The following is a 20,109-nucleotide window of genomic DNA, read 5'->3' on the forward strand; positions in this document are numbered from 1 at the left end:
CAAATGAAATATGTTTTATAATGTATCTTTATCCTTGTTTCAGGTGGACCGCCAGCATGAAATACCTCATTTGCACAGGATGCCAAAACCAGCCAGGGACTCATATATGGTTGAACAAGTCTTTAGTCCTCATCCTTATCCAGCATCTCTGAAGTCCCACATGAAAAGCAACCCCATCTACACAGACATGCGTCTAACAGAAATGGCGGAGATAAAAAGATCCCAACCATCATGGACTATAGAAGAATATGCACACAACTCAGGAGAAAAGGGGCGCCTGACAGCACTAGATCTCCAGGTAAATTGTAACCCTTGCATTAGTCTCCTGTATACTAGTGAGAATCACCAGGCCAAGGGGTCCTAGTTTTATAAAAACGGGCCTAACAGGCTAGCAGGCCTAAATCATGGCAGAAATCCACACCTGCTGAGAAACAGGTGTAGATTTGTGCACCTGCCGTGCAATAGGCACAAGTCCCAATCAGGTTTACCTAAGAGGAGTGTACCGCTTAGTAAATCCATCAGGGTTCATGGAGGTGGGGCCTAATTTAGGATTGGCTTCCCCCATTGTTGTAAACTTTTAGCTGTAAAGCCAAGTTCACATATGTCCAGCAAGCTGAAGTCATCCCCAGACAGGTACGCCAAAAGCAACAAGCTGGATGCATCCTCTTTGGCACTTCATGTAAGGCATGGTGTCAGGCTGATGGGCAACTTACTGTATTGAAAAATGCTTTTTGTAACCATTTTTGATCTGGAGTAAGTATTGTACATTGGAAGAAGACTATGCCAGAATTAAAGACATATATAAACCTGGCCTAAGAAGTATTAGTTCGGTGCAGATTTTCACTCTATAGTCGTGAAGAAGCATATTCACATTCACTTAAAGCAAACAGATTCTCAAAGTAGTGCAGAGCTGAAAGAATAAAAATATTAGAAAGATCAGGTTTCATTTGCAAAGACCACATTATAAGTGAGGAAATCACCCTCCCCCCAAATATAATTAAAAAAAAAAATCTATCCATGTTTGTACCGCTAATATGTATTATTGTTATTCACCATTTTTTTTCCTTTCAAATCAACTGGTTCCAGGAGGTGCCAGATTTTTTAATTTACTTAAACAAATCTCAAGTCTTCCAGTACTTATCAGCTGCTGTATGTCCTGCAGGAAGTGGTGTATTCTTTCCAGTGTGACACAGTGCTCTCTGCTGCCACCTCTGTCCATGTCAGGAACTGTCCAGAGCTGTAGCAAATGCCCATAGAAAATCTCTGCTGCTAACCAAAACAATACTCCTTACACCTCACTAGTCCTCCAAGTGTGTAAAGATTCAGGAAAATGCATATAAATATAAATATAATGCATACGGCTCATTTTTACACATTTGGTGGACTTGCCCGGTTATAGAGACATGGTGGAACAGTATTTTTAATAAATGTAATCGCATTTGTAAAACTAACATAACTCCCTCTCCGGATAGTGCCTTACTCTTTCTATTTCCACCAAACTTCAAGGGCGCACAAATGTTATTATTTAGACATTTTTTGTCAGCGGCCCGATTACTGTTACCAACAATGTGGCTCTTTACAGTAACATATTTGGGTATTTATACGTGTCTAATATTTGACATCTAGCTATGTTACAATCTTTTATTTTTTATCCATTTCACAACATCTTCTAATGTGCAAAATTAATGCCTGTATTGTTCTAACAAAAAAAATCTTTAATATAGTTCCTTTAAGAAAGATCATCTCTGCTGCTGTCCAGACTGGAAAGAATATGCAGGTCATAAAGCACTTTCTGGCACCAGTTGAGTTCAAAGATTTTTTTTTTTGTGAACATCCCCTTTAAACAGATTACCTTTCAAAGTATTACAGCTCATGGATCAGCTATACAAAGGGACCACATAAAGTACAATCAAAAGGGGAAGCATATTAGAAAGGGACTACGTACAGATATAAAGAAAAACTGGATATAGTTATGTTTCCCAAATACATAGAGTATTCTGCTTTGTAGGGTCTGTAAAAACAGTATGGGGGAGATTTATCAAACTGGTGTAAAGTAGAATTGGCTCAGTTGCCCCTAGCAACCAATCAGATTCCACCTTTTATTCCTCACAGATTCTTTGGAAAATGAAAGGTGGAATCTGATTGGTTGCTAGGGGCAACTAAGACAATTTTACTTTACACCAGTTTAATAAATCTCCCCTATATTTATAAATCTCTCTCTGAGGTGAAATCCAGACTCATGGTAGATGCATGTTACAGTCATATGTCATATAGTGTATGTATCCTAAAGCCTTCTGTAGGCCACGTAGGGTCCAGTATATAGAGAGTTTGCAGTACTATTTCTGTCGTCTACTGTGTGTTTTTTTTTTTTCTTCCAGACTCAGGAATCCCTGAACCCTAATAACCTGGAGTTTTGGATGGAAGACATCTACACTCCCGGTTATGACTCTCTGCTAAAAAGAAAAGAAGCAGAGTTCCGTCGAGCCAAGGTCTGTAAGATGGCGGCACTCATCACCGCAGCTGCCTGTACGGTAATCCTAGTCATTGTGGTACCCATTTGCACCATGAAGTCCTAATCTCCAGAAAACAAACTGCTCAACTTGCACTCCCCATGTATCCTGTGCATAGTGACCAGGAATGGGTAATATAGCTACTAATATACATAAACCCCAGTGGAGTAGAAACTGAAAGATACAGAACTATATATATATATATATAGATATATCTAGGACACTCACAATGTGCACATATAAAGTATGATGCTAGCATTTTCTATGAACTTGGATGAAAGGAGTAGGAATCACACAGTATGGCAAATCCTCCTTCCTCCGGAGAGATCCTCTTGGATAGTCATCACACACACTATGAAAACCACCACAAAGAAGACACATCGAGCTGACACACATGCACAGACCTCAAAGATGTCAATTCAGCAATTCATCTGTATACGAGAAAAGGATCCCGACTTTTAGAGGACACCCAGAGAACAGCCAAAGAGATGATGCAGCATCGACCGAACAGCAATACACAATCATTCCATCTTTCGTGCCTTTCTTCGATACATTGACAGCGATTCTTGCTTTTAGCATTACATGTATTTTTTTATTTGAATATTAGGATAATTTGCCTCTTAAATGATCAGAACCATGAGTCACACATACAGTACCCTAAAGAACTGCATTGGAGTTACGGACTCAATGTCAACGTTTGCCGCTCCCTGGTTTGAAATCAGCCAAGTTAAGATAAGCATGATTGTTATTCAGTGATGACAGTGAAAGAATGTGTCTTCAGAACCGTAATGTGCAAAAGGGGACATTTTTATGGGGGGTATATCGTGCTTTTATCTCTGCTTACGTAGACTATCTTCAAGTCAGTGACTGGCTTAAAGGGGTTGTCCAGCGAAAAACATTTTCTTGCAAATCAACTGGTTTCAGTAAGTTATACTGATTTGTAATTTACTTCTTTTAAAAAAATCTCAAGTCTTCCCATACTTATCAGCTGCTGTATGTCCTGCAGGAAGCGTTGTTCTCTTTCCAGTCTGACACAGTGCTCTCTGCTGACATCTCTGTTCGAAACAGGAAATGTCCAGAGGAGGAGAGGTTTTCTATGGGAATTTGCTACTGCTCTGGACAGTTCCTGTCTCGGACAGAGATGGCAGCAGAGAGCACTGAAAAGAAAACAACATTTCCTGCAGGACATACAGCAGCTGATAAGTATGGGAAGACTTGAGATTTTTTAAATAGAAGTAAATTACAAATCTATATAACTTTCTGAAACCAGTTGATTTGAAAGAAAAAGATTTTCGCTGGACAACACCTTTAAAGGTGTTGTCTAGCATGCATTTTAAAAAAAGGACACAGGTAGTGTCTGGCTCATTCACTTGAATAGGGTGGAGCTGCAATACCAGACACAACCAGCGGACAGAAATGGAGCTGTTTTGCAGAAAGATAGACAGCCTTTTTCTCCAATATCCAATTGTTGTTATGCAGAACAAGGTGGGAGATTTCCCTCCATACAATACACTAAAAGCAGCATAGACTCTCACCTGTAATAAAAAGGGCAAGCTATTTTCTTACTCCTGAAAATCTGCAAATAAATACGTCAGATTATTTACAAGAGCAAAGACGTTGAGAAATGTTGACTATATTATATAGATATATAAATATATATTGTATAATGTGAATGTATAAGAATATGCATTGTACTCAATACTACTATTAGCATGAATTCTATATTATATACTGATACATAAATACTATTATATTTAAAGGGCCTTGTCGTCTAGGCCGGGCATTTTCTGGTAGGCTATATATTGAGTTATGTTAGAGATCTTTGTGGTCTATACATAGAGGAATGGAAAGACCAAATAAGTGATATTTGTAATCATCAGCAAATTCAACAAGGACTCCTTATGCTAATCTTTATATGGATGGAAAGATCTTTCTCTATGGACAGGAAGAATGTATGAGGAAAGTGGTATTTCATTAAAAATATTTCAAATGGATTATTTGTGTCTTGTGTAGCTTTGTAGAAAATGCAGAGAACATATAAGCCTCAAAACATGGGGTTACATCCTAAGGAGACAGCCAGCGTGACCGCTTGTAGGCCCCATGTAAGAGAATAGCAGGCTTAGGCTGGGTTCACACTAATGTTTTTCTTATTTGCTAACTGATTCGTCCATATTAATTGAATGAATAAGCAAAAAACTGATGAGCAGACTGGTGCAAACTGATTGCAAAATGTTCATTGTCCGTTTGCATTTTGGCTTTAAAAAACTGACTTTTGTCCATCAGTTAGCCTCAGTCAGCATCCGTTTGCATATCAGTTTTTTTTTTTTTTTCCAGTTTCTCACTTCTTCTGCGCATGCTCAGTGAAATAACTGATGAAAACTTTTAACTTGCAATCGGATGTGAACGGAAATACCTTCAGTTTAGATCGGTCCTCATTGACTATAATGTAAAAAAAACCCGGAACTGCACTTTCCGTTCTTGTTTCGTTTTTTCAAACGGAGGAAAGAAAAGCTTCATGCAGGATTTTTCTTTCCGAAAATGGAACCCTGACGGAATACATGCAAGCGGAGCACAACTATGACAAACGGAGCACAATAAAAATACATAGAAATGAATAGGGTGTTAGACGGATACGTCAGATTCCGCTTATGTTGTTTAAAAACTGAACAGCTAAACGGAACTATAGCGGAGAGAAAAACATCAGTGTGAACCTAGTCTTAGGTTGGTTGAATTCCTTATTTTAATAGTTGGTAAGAACCTGAAACTGTGTTGGGATTTTACTTAAAATCTTTGAAGGAAAATAGGGTATGGAGGCAAAAATACTCCTGTTCTAGGGGGAAAGCAAGTGGTTGTGTTAAAGCAAATGTACAACTTTCCTACATATATATATATATATATATTTTTTAACATGACCTGGTAGTTGCCAGAGCATATATATAGGTGGCGTAGTCTATTTCTCAAGTTGTTGCCTTGTTACCACCATCATGGACTAGGGGTGCAAATGAAGAGACCGACACAGATGGCAGCAGATGGGTGTCAACTTGAAAAATGTACCACTCTATCGGGATCTATGCGCTGGTGCTGACCAGGTCATGTAAGAAAAAAAAACTTATGTAAGTGGTACGTACATAAATTGCTTTAAAGGGGAACTCCACTGCAGGGGCACAGGTAAGTATAGATTCTTTATTATGTTCTCCCAACCCCCTGCCTGCACTGGATTCTTTGGATGTCTTCTGATCACACTGGGTCTCACCTACACCCACACATTACATCTACAGGAGGTGTTTGGCCATCCTATTCCAAACTGCCCCCCGCCCCCTTTCCCCACAGTTATAGTGGCTCACGCTTTTCTGCGAGGACTACTAGATGTTAGAGGAGTCTATGAGTCTATTTTTGCCTGAATATGCTGATATCTGGCAAGAGAGCCTGGTTCGCAATCTCGGTTCTAGTTCATCCCAATGGTGTTAGATGGAAATGAGGTCAGGGCTCAGTGTGGCCCAGTCTAGTTCTTCCACACCCTACTCAGCCAACCATGCCATTATAGACACTATTTATGCACTGGGACACTGCCATGCTGAAAAAGAGGAGGACTGAACCCAAGTTAGAGGCATACAATTTCCCAAAACCAACTCCATAGCATTATTCCTCTTCCACTAAACGTTATAGCAGACAGACAAATAAAGACGACACCATGTGGATTTTAATCGGCCACAGCAGCCGAATCTTTATTAACTAGGGAACCCACCGTTGGTTCCATTCCAGAACTCCCTCCACTCCGAATTATCTCCAACCGACTCCGAGTACCCCCCCACGCCCCAGCTGCTGCGACAAGACTCCACCCCGCTGCCCCGATTAAAAAACCACAGGCCCAAACACCCTCCACCTCATACACCACACCTGACAACCAGGCAGGTGGGTGGGGGTTGTCAGCTCTTCTAGGTACTGACTAAAAGTGAGTAATCACACCCCCTTCTACCTACTTTTATATATCAATCCTCCCCCCTTATCAACCCCCCCCCCCCCTTTTTCCTCTCCCCACCTTTACTTGACCAATGCCTGGGGTTTACATCCTCTAACCCCCCACCCCCTGTACCCTTGTTGCCATCACGACCCACATACCCTACCACCCCCTCATAAGTCCTCCCCCCACCTCTTCCAGAACCTCTTACCACTGTCCCAATAAGCCACAGTCATGCTGGCCTCCCCTGAGCATTCTGCTTCTGTACGGCCATTGCTTGACTGTGTATTATTGAGTCCTTATAATATACCAACCCCTACAAATAAAAACGACACCATGTGGATTTTAATCGGCCACAGCAGCCGAATCTTTATTACAAACAAGACATCAAAGAATGCATAACCATAAATAACTGTATAACATTCACAATAATATTCTACGGCGGGGTGGTCCTCGAAGCCCCAAAATTGCCATTGGCGGTCACCTCCAAATACACCCACCCACAGGTTGGACCTCCAGCCGGTAAACACCTGCTCGGAGGCATAACATTAACACCTGCGGGCCCCAAAATCCCTTTTTACCCCATCCGGGGTTACATTCCACAAGCCACCAGAGATTCCCTGTGACCGCCAACCCGCACTCTAAGTGCTTAACTAGGGAACCCACCGTTGGTTCCATTCCAGAACTCCCTCCACTCCGAATTATCTCCAACCGACTCCGAGGACCCCCCCACGCCACAGAGCAAACGCGGAAAACCTACGCGTCCCCCCACACATTGACTGACATCTCCAGGCGATCCTGCAACGCTAGACACCACATATCTATTCCCACTGCATTCAGGTGCACTCCATCTTTGCGCCAGTATGCTCCCTGGCCTTTTTCCAACTCCACATGCCGCACTGCAATCGCACCATTCCTCACCATAAACCGGGAGATCGCCCTGTTTACTTTAATGCGAGCCCTATTAATACGGGACACTGACCTGGCCCCATTCCATTTCTTCCTGGGAACTATGTCCGACCACACCCTCACCATCTTGGGAAATAGAGACCAGAGGCGTAGCAAGTCAAATTTAATATCTCTGATCAGCTCTCTAAAAGGCCTGGCACCCAAATCGTTACCCCCTAAATGCAGAAGTAACACATCCGGGGCGCGATCATACCTTACAAACTTGTGTACTTCCGGCAGCAACTGATGCCAAACCATCCCCCCCTTTCCGATCCACCGGACCAACGCCCGACGCCTGTCAAATCCAAGCTGACGACCATTCGGCCGCACATCGGCCCTCACCGCTCCCCAGGCTACGTAGGAGTGGCCGACAATCCACACCAAACAGGGCGAGCCATCTGAAAAACACAAGGAACAATAACCAACACCGTGCCCAAGAAAAGCAAAGCCCTACTCCCTAACACCATGCCCGTACAACACCCCGACCCCTTACCCTATCCTGGGTAAACTGTCCAACCGCACATAGGACCGGAAACGCACTGACTCCCAGTGCCCAATTCTACGGATGACCTCCTCTCCCAGACCCAGACGCGCGGCTTCGGTGGCGGCCCCTATAAGGGAGGAATGCCCTCCGAACACCCCCGGATCAAGGCCCAGGCCCAGTACACATTTCTTAAAGACAGCCACGAATTGATACCGGGACAAGAAAGACCCATCCCCATGCACCAACAACGGCCCTCCCAACGCTACACCAGGCTGCCAGTACGCACGGAGGCAAGAAACCGGACACATGACCACTCCAGGAACCTCAAACAAAAAAAAACCATTCTCCCTCTCCCTTGCTGATCCGCCTTGGACCTCCGCAGCCGAAACTCAACCCTGTCCTGATACAAACTCACGTCCTCGGCCAACAATCCCCCCCCCCACACACCTGGAAGTAGCACACACCAGCTCACCTAGCCGCATGGCACCAAAAAAGGCCAATGAAAAAGCCAGTTGAAACAAAACCACTTCAGTGCGCGAAAAACAAACCAACCGCAACTGCTCCCCAAGCTGCTGCAACAAACCAAAGGACACAGGCATCCTCTTATCAACCCCTTTTCCCCCCCTCCAATAGCCCTTCAGCGCCTGGCGCACTAGGAAGGTTTTCGTCACATCCATCACCCCTCTGGCCTTGCATCCAAACGACACACCTGCCACCAATTTGTTAATTCTCGCCACAGACCACCCTCGCTTTGCACAGTGACCCAACAGCAATAAAAACAAAGACCCTCCGTCCCCTACTTCCCCCACAGTGCGCTGCCAGCCAACCCATTCTTCCCAAGCCGCCCCATAGGCTACCCAGGTACCTTCCACCAGAGACCGCTGAACTAGGAGCTGCGCCGATTGAAGGGCAGATCCCACAACTCCGCCGGACAGTGCTCTCCCACCTTCTCGGCCGTTGGCGCCAGCTCCCGAAATCGCTGCCACTGTGAACGAGAAATGGCGTCAGCAATACAATTCTGCACCCCCGGAACATGCACCGCCACCACCCAGATGTTTGCAGACAGACACAGCAGCACCAAGTGCTGCAGCAGGCGCACTACAGGGGGGCACGAAGCTGACACCTGATTGATCGCTGACACCACCCCCAAATTGTCACAGTGAAACAGCAACTTCTTGTTCCTGAACCTTTCCCCCCACAATGCCAGCGCCACCACTATGGGGAACAACTCAATGCATACCAGATTCCTGACTAACCCCGCCTCCTTCCACAACTCCCCACACCAACGCCCCTGACAATAGACGCCGAAACCCCCACTGCCTGCCGCGTCCGTAAACAATTCAAAGTCCGCCACATCCCGCCCCGGCTCCACAAACAATGACCTGCCATTGTATCGGTCTAGGAACTCCTCCCACACAGCCAGATCATCTTTCAGATCCGCCGACAACCGGATAAAATTATGCTGCGCCCGAACCCCAGCCGTCGCCATTGCCAACCTCCGACTGAACACCCTACCCATGGGCATAATACGGCAGGCGAAGTTGAGCTTCCCCAACAACAACTGCAGGTCGCGTAAGGTGACCTTCCGAGACCGTCTAACCGACTTCACAGTCACCCTCAGATCCTCTAGCTTGCCCACCGGCAACCGGCATTCCATTCTAACCGTGTCCAGTACAATCCCCAAGAAACATAGTTCCGTGCACGGCCCCTCAGTCTTCTCTTCAGCCAACGGTACCCCAAAACGCCCCATAACCTGGCGCACAGTGTGTAGCAGAACCGAACAGCCGTTCGAATCAGCGGGCCCAATGCAAAGAAAGTCATCCAAGTAATGAATGACTGCCTTTGACCCAGCCGTGTCCCTGATTACCCATTCCAGAAACGTGCTAAACGCTTCAAAGTATGAGCAAGACAGGGAACACCCCATTGGCAAGCATCTGTCAACGAAATAACCCCCTTCCCAAAAACAACCCAACAACGACTAGCTCTCCGGATGAACCGGCAGTAATCTAAACGTCGCCTCCACATCTGTCTTAGCCAAAAGAGCACCCGCCCCAAACCGTTGAACCCACTCAACCGCCGCATCAAACGAAGTATACCTCACCGAGCAAAGCTCAGGGTCGATCCCATCATTGACCGATGCCCCCTTTGGAAAAGACAAATGGTGGATGAGCCGGAATTTATTCAGCTCTTTTTTTGGTACCACCCCTAGCGGGGATATCCGCAAATCCGGTACTGGCGGACTAGGGAACGGGCCCGCCATCCTGCCCAACGAAACCTCTTTGCTCAACTTCGCAGACACCACCGCCGCATGTTCAACTGCCGACCGCAAGTTACACCTAACACCCCCCGTCGCCCCTTTAACACCAGGAATACGGAACCCCTCCCGAAACCCCTTCTCCAACAACTCAGCTGCCGCCCTATCCGCATATCTATTTAGAAAGGGGACCATCTCTTCCACTCGAACCGGCGTCTCCCCCTTTAGCAACACCGTCACCCCTCCCCCGTCCTGCCTTGAAACACCGGGAAGCCCCGTGGGACCCCCCACCACACACAGAGCATTCATGCTTAAATTTACATTTTGACCCAAATTTACAGGACCCATCATTAAACATGAAGCACAGCCCCTTCTGCAGTGCCGCCGATTGCCCTGACTGTGAAGAGCCACCGGCGCTCCCGGGAAAGGACTGATAACTCCCCCCAGGGTGCGCCGGCGCCGTGACCCTCAACCAAAGACTAATGTCTTTGTGGTCCCAGCGTATACTGGGCCGCAGCGCCTTCCGCTGACGAAATTGCTCGTCATAGCGGAGCCACCCTTCCCCCCCATACACCCGAAATGCCTCCCCTATTGCGTCGAGGTAGCAGAACAGCCCCGAGCAATTCTCCGGGGCCTTTTCCCCAATCACACTGGCTAATATAGCGAACGCTTGCAGCCAATTGGCAAACGTCCGCGGGATCAATTTATACCGCCGCCTCTCCTCCTTTTCAGTCTTCTCCTCCACCCTCTTTCCCCTATCCAGATTGAACTTCTCCAGCGGCAACAGGGAGAATATTTCTACATAGTCCCCCCCCATATCTGCTCCCTAACCTCCTTCTTCAGGTGGGCCCCCAAGGGCCCCTCGAAGCACACATATACTTCAGACTTAGCCGCGTCGTCCAACCTGACTACCTCCCCCTCCCCCACCGGCGTAGCAACCCCCGACTCACTGGTACCAGCAACCGCACCCCCACTCACCACTGAGGTACCCCCAGCGACCCCCCCCTGTGTGACAGACACTACCGGGCCGCCCCCCCAAGGACCCAAGCTGCCGCCGGTGACGGATTCCGCACCCCTAAGGAAGCCTCTAGCCCTTTAACCAAGCCCTGTAACTCCACTAGCAATGCCCCCAGCGACCCCTGCTGATTCCTGGCTCCCCCACCCTCCGGTGGCCCAAGCAGCCCCAGCCCCCCGCTGGCCACCCCAGGGTATGTAGTTAGCTCACCTGGCTGCCTGGGTGCTGTGTCCCCAGCAGCCGACGGTCCTGACTCCAGCCGGTCCTCTGCCGTCTCACGTCGGGCCTCCTCGGCAGGCCGGGCCGGAAGTTCTTCTCTCCCTCGTTCACTTCCGGGATCAGCGGCGTACGCGACGTCATGACGTCCACTTCCGGCGGACCCGGAAGTGACGCGTCCTCCAGGGAAAGCCGGGCCGAGGCCAAAGGAGGCGGGGCCAGCGCCATCCTGCCCGTTTCTCGCTGGCTCCAACGGTCGCTCCTGCGACCTCCAATCCACCCCTCACGATGCCGGGTCTGGCCACCGCGGCCCGCGACCGTTCCTGGTCCACCACCACCGCCGATCGTAGTGTCGCAGGGGAGGGGGACTCCTCCCCTGGGTGTAAGCCACGCCTGCCAACGGGATTCCTCCCGGGGTGCGACCGGCGCATGGAGGAAGTTCCGGCTGCGGCCGGGCCCGGAGGGTCCCTAGAGGGGCTCGCTATACGGCGCCTGGCCCTGGGGGTCTCTTCAGGACTTAGGCGCGCAGGAGGCCTGGTCCTCCTCGGCCGGCGACGGGATGAAGACGCCTCAGCAGCAGGCGACTCCGACCCCCCAAGCAGGCTTTGAAGCTGAGCCTGCAGCCACTCTGGATCTCTCCCCTCAGTTGCCCTCTTGAGACGATCCCATAACTCCTCCACAGCCTCCATGATGCAGCAGCAAGGCAACGGGTTGTCAGCTCTTCTAGGTACTGACTAAAAGTGAGTAATCACACCCCCTTCTACCTACTTTTATATATCAATCCTCTCCCCTTATCAACCCCCCCCCTTTTTCCTCTCCCCACCTTTACTTGACCAATGCCTGGGGTTTACCCCCTCTAACCCCCCACCCCCTGTTCCCTTGTTGCCATCACGACCCACATACCCTACCACCCCCTCATAAGTCCTCCCCCCACCTCTTCCAGAACCTCTCACCACTGTCCCAATAAGCCACAGTCATGCTGGCCTCCCCTGAGCATTCTGCTTCTGTACGGCCATTACTAGAATTCTCTTCCCCTCTGAAATAAACAGGATTCATTTTATCCCTGCAGTAAACACAGATTGTAGGGCGAGTGCCTATTCTGCAGCCGTTCGGAGCAATCCACAAGGGAATTTATCAAACATTAACAAAACTTCAAAGAAAAACATAAACCGAAATGCCCCAGATGCATAAATAATAGAAACAAGTGCAGAAAACTGGACCAGAACCCTCCTCCACAGGATCCTCTATTCCTTTATACATCTGCCTTGCAATTACTGTACTGTGCTTTGTGGTGAACTATTCTGTTCGTTCGGCCGATAACGCTCTAAATTCTAATTTGTGCAATGCAATTGTATGGCGGAAAATATTAAAAAGCAAATGTAGCGTACACTAATAACATGGTGCTCTCTGAAGCGCTGACTACAGGTTATGACTTTGGCCATCTAAACTCATGGTAGGATGTCATGGTTACATTGCACACTGTTATATAGTGGTATTAGAAGATTTTCAGACGTTACAGCAGCACATCTTGTATACCGGGTGTATAGTCATGAATGACCTCATATCATAATTTTGCACCCTGTAGTAATAGGTTATTTCACAGGAAAGCACAGAGCTGAGTTTGCAGCATGGGACTTTACACAAGAGCTGACGTACTGTAAAATACCAATTTTTTTTTTATCCTGACACAATGACAAACTACAAGAAAAAAGATCCCATTGATTACAGCAGCTGAGGTGTATTATGAGGTTCTGCAGCAGCTGAGGTGAATGATGAGGTTCTGCATCAGCTGGGGTGTATTATGAGGTTCTGCAGCAGCTGAGGTATACTATGAGGCATATGGAATATCGTGAGCACAAGAAAAACACAGCATGTTTAAGGCTATGTGCACACTGCGTAAGAGACCGGACGTTCCGTGACCCGGCCGGTCTCTGCAAAGATCATTCCGGCCGGTACTTAAGTACCTTCCGGATGATCTTTCCGGCCGCAGTGTTCTGATGCGGGCGCATCAGCGCGCACCCGCATCAGAACTTCCCATAGCGCATAATGAAGCAAGCAGCCGGAGCCGCTCGCTTCATTGTGTGAACTGACATGGGTTTCTACGGCAGCAATTCACTGAATTGCGGCCGCAGAAAACTGACATGTCAATTCTTTGCAGCGCTGCATTGGATCCCAGCCGGAGCGTATACAATGTGTATCCGCTCTAGCCGGGATCCCATAAAAGGGTAGACACGAACCAGGAAGAGCTGCCCAGCAGGACCAGGTTCCATGAGAACGTGCGCGATGAGGCAGCGGGGAAGGTAAGTATAGGTTTGTTTTCAACTTCACAGCAGCTTGTGTAGAAATACTTAGAAAATATGCTCCCCCAAATACTGCTTATAGGCTGGGTTCACACACTGTAACTGTGCGGCTGTATTTTTTATGCGGCTGTAAATGTGCGGGTGAAACTCCGGCCGTGGGAAAAAATAGACATGCGGCTCAAAACATACGGTCATTTACTTGGAAATCTGGTTCAACTAAAAATAACAAATAAAATCTTAAAAAAGTGATGCAAACACCTCTGGATGCATCTGGGAAAGCAGGGAACACAGTTTACATGAATCGCTATTACCGGGGTTTGCGATCCTCTGCACTATAGCCGATGTCTCTCATGGTTAATCTATTGAATTAATAAAACACATTTTCTGTCTAATAAAGTCCCTTTTATTGTTCAATAATTAAATGTAAATAATTCCATCATTTTGCAATTAAATATACTGTTAAAATAAATATATATATAAATAAATGTATATTTATATATATATTTATTTTTTGACAGTATATTTAATTGCACAATGATGGATTCGTTAGAATTAAATTATTGAACAAAGAAACTGTATTTATTTCAACGAAAATGTGTTTTATTAATTAAATATTAATTAGTACAGGAAGCTCTATAAGCCGTTAATTCATATGCCGGCAATAGAGCATTCTGTACTAATCATCACTTTACTTTAATGAAAACATCAAATGTTTCTTCTAATTATGTTGTAACAATAGCATTATTAGAAGAAACATTTAGAATTATATGTGCGCTCAGCTGATTGGCTGTTCGGCTGAGCGCACATATAATGAGCCGGTCCGCAGTACAGTGACTTCATTGTGCTGCGGACCAGCGAAGAGGACACATCGGGGTGAGTATAGAGCTCTCCCCACCCCCTCCCCGACACTGCACCCCTCCCAGCAAGGAAGGGGGGTCACTTAACCCCTTCCTTGCTGGGATGTGTGCAGTCTGACATCAGTCTGGTCCCCAGGGGGTTAAGGGGGATGCAATACATCCTCCCTTAACCCCTTGGGGGTCAGACTGTAAGCAGCGATCTGTAAAGATGCTGCATACTGTAAGGTGCACAACACCGCTCACAATGATGGGTGTTGTGCTCCTGTTTGTGTGTTTTGTGTGTTTCTCCCTTTTTGTTTTTCAGATATCGGTATCCTGGGGATTACGTCGGATTCCATCGACTACGTCGATGACCAGCGGTTGTTCTTTGAATTTTTTTAATAAAATGGTCAATGAGGGGTGTGTGGGTGTTTTTATTTGAATAAAAAATATTTTAAACTTGTGTCTTGTCTTTATTTCTTTACTTTATAGACTTAGTAGTGGAAGCCGTCTAATAGACGGAATCCATTACTAAGTTGGGGCCTAGTGTTAGCCGGTATAAAATGGCTAACACTAACCCAATGGCTCTTCCCACCCTGGTGTTACCAGGCTGCTGTCGTTTGGTTTTTAACCCGGCTGGTTAGAAAAATAGGGGGGACCCTATGCGTTTTTTTTAATTATTTATTTATTTAAAAAAAAACGCATAGGGTCCCCCCTATTTTTATAACCAGCCGGGTTAAAAACCAAACGACAGCAGCCTGGTAACACCAGGGTGGGAAGAGCCATTGGTTTAGGCCCTCCCCAGCCTAAATCTTACCAGCCTGCTGCCGCCCGGTCCAGGAGCGCCAATATTGACGCTCCGGGACCACTGGCACCCGGCTCTTCCCAGTACCCCTGGTGGCATTGGGTACTGGGGTAATAATGGGGGGTTAGTGTTAGCCATTTTATACCGGTTAACACTAGGCCCCAACTTAGTAATGGATTCCGTCTATTAGACGGCTTCCACTACTAAGTCTATAAAGTAAAGAAATAAAGACAAGACACAAGTTTAAAAATTTATTTATTCAAATAAAAACACCCCCACACCCCTCATTGACCATTTTATTAAAAAAATTCAAAGAACAACCGCTGGTCATCGACGTAGTCCATGGAATCCGACGTAATCCCCAGGATACCGATATCTGAAAAACAAAAAGGGAGAAACACACAAAAAACACACAAACAGGAGCACAACACCCATCATTGTGAGAGGTGTTGTGCTCCTTACAGTATGCAGCATCTTTACAGATCGCTGCTTACAGTCTAACCCCCAAGGGGTTAAGGGAGGATGTATTGCATCCCCCTTAACCCCCTGGGGGCCAGACTGATGTCAGACTGCACCCATCCCAGCAAGGAAGGGGTTAACTGACCCCCCCTTCCTTGCTGGGAGGGGTGCAGTGCTGGGGAGGGGGTGGGGAGAGCTCTATACTCACCCCGATGTGTCCTCTTCGCTGGTCCGCAGCACAATGAAGTCACTGTGCTGCGGACCGGCTCATTATATGTGCGCTCAGCCGAACAGCCAATCAGCTGAGCGCACATATAATTCTAAATGTTTCTTCTAATAATGCTATTGTCATAACATAATTAGAAGAAACATTTGATGTTTTCATTAAAGTAAAGTGATGATTAGTACAGAATGCTCTATTGCCGGGAATATGAATTAACGGCTTACTGGAGCTTCCTGTACTAATTAATATTTAATGAATAAAACACATTTTCGTGGAAATAAATTCTGTTTCGTTGGTCAATAATTTAATTCTAACGAATCCATCATTGTGCAATTCAATATACTGTAAAAAAATAAATATATAGATAAATATACATTTATTTATATATCTATTTTTTTTAACAGTATATTTAATTGCAAAATGATGGATTCGTTAGAAATAAATTATTGACCAACGAAAGTGTCTTGATTACAAAGAAAATGTGTTTTAGTAATTTAATATATTAACTATTAGAGGCATCGGCATTCGGCATCATTGCCGGCTATTTTTGAAGTACTCCGTACGGACCGCCTGTCAATCCTCGGCCGCATGTCCAGCCGCAAACAATGGTCTTGTTCATTTTTTACGGGTCCGTTTACGATAGGGCCGTAGATTCAGACATAGTGTGCACTGTGCAGCCGCATATCCTATACTTCCAAGCATACACACGAACCACCAAAAATACCGCCGCACAATTACAGCCGCAAATACAGCCGCACTGTTACAACGTGTGAACCGGCCGTCAGGGTGCGTTCACACCTACAGGATCTGCAGCAGATCTGCAGCAGATTTGATGCTGTGTTCAGTTATTTAAATGAAATCTGCTGCAGAAAATCAGCTGCAGATCCTGTAGGTGTGAACGCACCATTAAAATACGTTAAAGAGGAACTGGAGCCAACCCCTCAAAATTAAAATGTACTATTATTGAATAGTTTGGGATGCCCTGAATACACACCTTTAGGCTGTGTTCACACAACGTATAGAGACAGAAACAGACGGTCTCTGCACGGAACATCACGGCCAGTACTTAAGTACCGGCGGATGATCTTTTGGCCGCAGGGTTCTGATGCGGGCACATCAGCGCCCGCCCGCATCAGAACTTCCCATAGCACACAGTGAAGCAAGCGGCCGGAGTCGCTTGCTTCACTGTGTGAACTGACAGGGTTTCCTACGGCCGCAATTCACTGACATGTCAGTTCTTTGCAGCCCGTGCAGGATCCCGGCCGGAGCGTGTACGATGTGTATATGCTCCGGCCGGGATCCCATAGAACAATAGGCATTGTTCACCCGTACAAAGTACAGCCGCGGTTGCCGATTGCAACAACGGCCGTACTTCTAAGTAGTGTGAACATAGCCTTAGGCTACATTCTCACAACATATATTTTGAATTAATCATGGCGATTTGCAACAACAGCTGTGATTAATTCAAAATATGCATTGCGCTGAAATCAATGAAATCCCCGCCAGAGTGTATACACATAGGGGGAGATTTATCAAACATGGTGTAAAGTGAAACTTGCTCAGTTGCCCCTAGCAACCAATCAGATTCCACTTTTCATTCCTCACAGACTGTTTGGAAAATGAAATGTGGAATCTGATTGGTTACATAGTTACATAGTACATAGTTAATACGGTTGAAAAAAGACACATGTCCATCAAGTTCTAGGGGTTGCTAGGGGCAACTGAGCCAGTTTCACTTTACACCATGTTTGATAAATCTCCTCCATGGTATATACTCCAGCCGGGATCCCTGGCGGCCGCACAGAACTATCAGCTCACACAATGGAAAGTGCGGCTCTGGCCGCACTCTCCATTGTGTGAAATGGTGAATTGGAATGCGGATGCACACAGATGCGCACCTGTCCCAATTCACCATTCTGTTGACACGGTCAGGTTACAGAATGGACGGTGTCTTACGCTGTGTTAACCCAGCCTTAGGTTTTTTTCTGTGCCTTTCCATTCCTAAGATGTATAGTTTGTCTGACCTCAGCGGCCATTGGTGTGGGACAATCTAAGGGGTGGGGCCTATGCTGCGATGACGTCACGGATGGGGGCAGGGCTAAGTGGCGCTAGGGGCAGAGCGATGCAGCCCACATATACCAATCCACAGGTGATAAAAACGACTTTTTACCAGAACAAGCACCATGAGATGTGATATAAAATAAGTAATGAAAGCTGTAACATTTACCCTTTACACCTGTGGAGAGCAATCAAAATGCAAATAGGGGGTGACAGTGTCACTTTAACATACCTGTCACTCTGTGGGTTTCTAAAGGTCCCTGTGCAGACCCAGCTACTGCCAGATATTTGAATTGCTGTGTAAATATCCGAAGTATTGGCGAGTTATGTGCTGAAGCTCTATTGAGAGGAAGTTTAAAAGCCCACAAGATGACAGGTAAGTTTTAACTGCTGGAATCAATAGCAATTGCCGCACTTAAATGCTTCACTGACTTGCTCAATTGATGTTCAGTAGCTGATTTGCACCTCTGCAAGGTGAATAGTTACTATGGCAGCTAGAGGCCTTTACTAGGCCTAGGAACCAGCCATAGTAACTCAGGCCTGAGCCAGGCTCTACCAGCAGGGCACAGATTTAAAGGGGTATTTCACCCAAGAGCTAAAAAATTAAATGCTTCCAAATCTGGCTGCTCTTACTCACCATGTGCCCCCTGAGTATTCTGGGCTGCTTCTGCTGTTTCTGAGTTAAATGTTTTTCTAAAAGTTGATTTATATCCAAGATGGCGTTGGCCAGGAAACTACATTTCCCAGCATGCATTGCATCTCAGAGCCAAGTATCCGCCTCATCTTGTAGTACCTGTCCTTTGCTGGCTCAATCTGCTTTACACCATAAGCAAACAATATCTATCTATCTATCTATCTATCTATCTATCTATCTATCTACATAGATAGATTAGAGAGAGAAATGAAACAATTGTGTTTCCTTTCCCTTATACTGCTCAGTAAGATTGCACTGTTCTGTTGTTTCCCCGCCCCTTAGCCAGGTGCTCACTGATGGTGTTACAGCTTGCCTGGCAACAGAAGAGACAGATACCATAAGACTTTGGTCTCAGAAGGGAGGAGGAGCACAGAGAAGTGGAGACAAAATGGACCAGGCAGTGAGGATTTTCTGCAGAAAAACAGTCCTATTCATGTAATAGAAACCTATTACACTCAAGCTTGGATTATCAGTGGGAACTGTAAAGAGTTAAATCTTTCTTAAGTGGTGTACCCCTTTAAATGATCAATGTTATGCAAGATTGATTCTAGTCCCGTAAGGGGGACTTAAAAAGTGTGAATAAGCATATCTTAAAAATATAAAAAAACGCTTTTTGGGTATATTCACACGGGCGGGCTCGCAGCGAGATTCTCGCTGCGAGCCCGGCAGGTCCTGGCAGTTCCCATACACTACATACTTGCTGCGGTCTAAACGACCGCAGCGAGTATGTAATTATACCGCCCTTAACCCCTTCTGCTCCCCCGCTGTGTATATACTTTACCTGTCCTCGCTGCACAGGTCCGGCGTCCTGCTCTCCTGTCCGGCCAATCAGTGTGTTGCCCAGCCGCAGCCACTGATTGGCCGGGCGGGAGAGCAGGACGCCGGACCCGTGCAGCGAGGACAGGTAAAGTATATACACAGCGGGGGAGCAGAAGGGGTTAAGGGCGGTATAATTACATACTCGCTGCGGTCGTTTAGACCGCAGCAAGTATGTAGTGTATGGGAACTGCCAGGACCTGCCGGGCTCGCAGCGAGAATCTCACTGCGAGCCCGTCCGTGTGAATATACCCTTTAAGTAAATGTCAAACCACACCACCATGTTCTCATTTAAAAAAAAAAAAAGTAAACAAAAATAAACATAAACATATTAACTATGGCTGTGTGCGCAATCGTTAGAAATATTCCTGATTCCACACGGTCAATGGTTTAAACTTAAAGGGAACCAATCATCTCCCTGAGGGAGAGCGAGTTTGCCCCAGTACCGATGGGTGGGCAATTAAAAAAAAAAAATCTATCTTTAACCCTTGGTCCTGGCTCTTGGTAACTAGACATGGGGGCCTCCGCCCTCT

At 46.4% G+C, this 20,109-nt stretch overlaps 1 protein-coding gene across 3 annotated transcripts in view; it reads left to right on the forward strand.

The window, feature by feature from the left end:
• The window catches only part of MINAR1 (membrane integral NOTCH2 associated receptor 1), an 81,252-nt gene extending 77,858 nt beyond the window's left edge, over positions 1–3,394 (forward strand). For all 3 annotated transcript variants that reach the window (XM_069944340.1, XM_069945819.1, XM_069944995.1), the window contains 2 exons: positions 44–298; positions 2,379–3,394. In XM_069944340.1, the coding sequence (XP_069800441.1) occupies positions 44–298; positions 2,379–2,576 (453 nt within the window). In that variant the 3' untranslated portion in view covers positions 2,577–3,394. The remainder of the gene's footprint in view (positions 1–43; positions 299–2,378) is intronic.
• Positions 3,395–20,109: the final 16,715 nt, after the last annotated feature.

This window comes from Dendropsophus ebraccatus, chromosome 1 (genome assembly GCF_027789765.1).
Source record: "Dendropsophus ebraccatus isolate aDenEbr1 chromosome 1, aDenEbr1.pat, whole genome shotgun sequence".
In the NCBI taxonomy this organism is placed as follows: domain Eukaryota; kingdom Metazoa; phylum Chordata; class Amphibia; order Anura; family Hylidae; genus Dendropsophus; species Dendropsophus ebraccatus.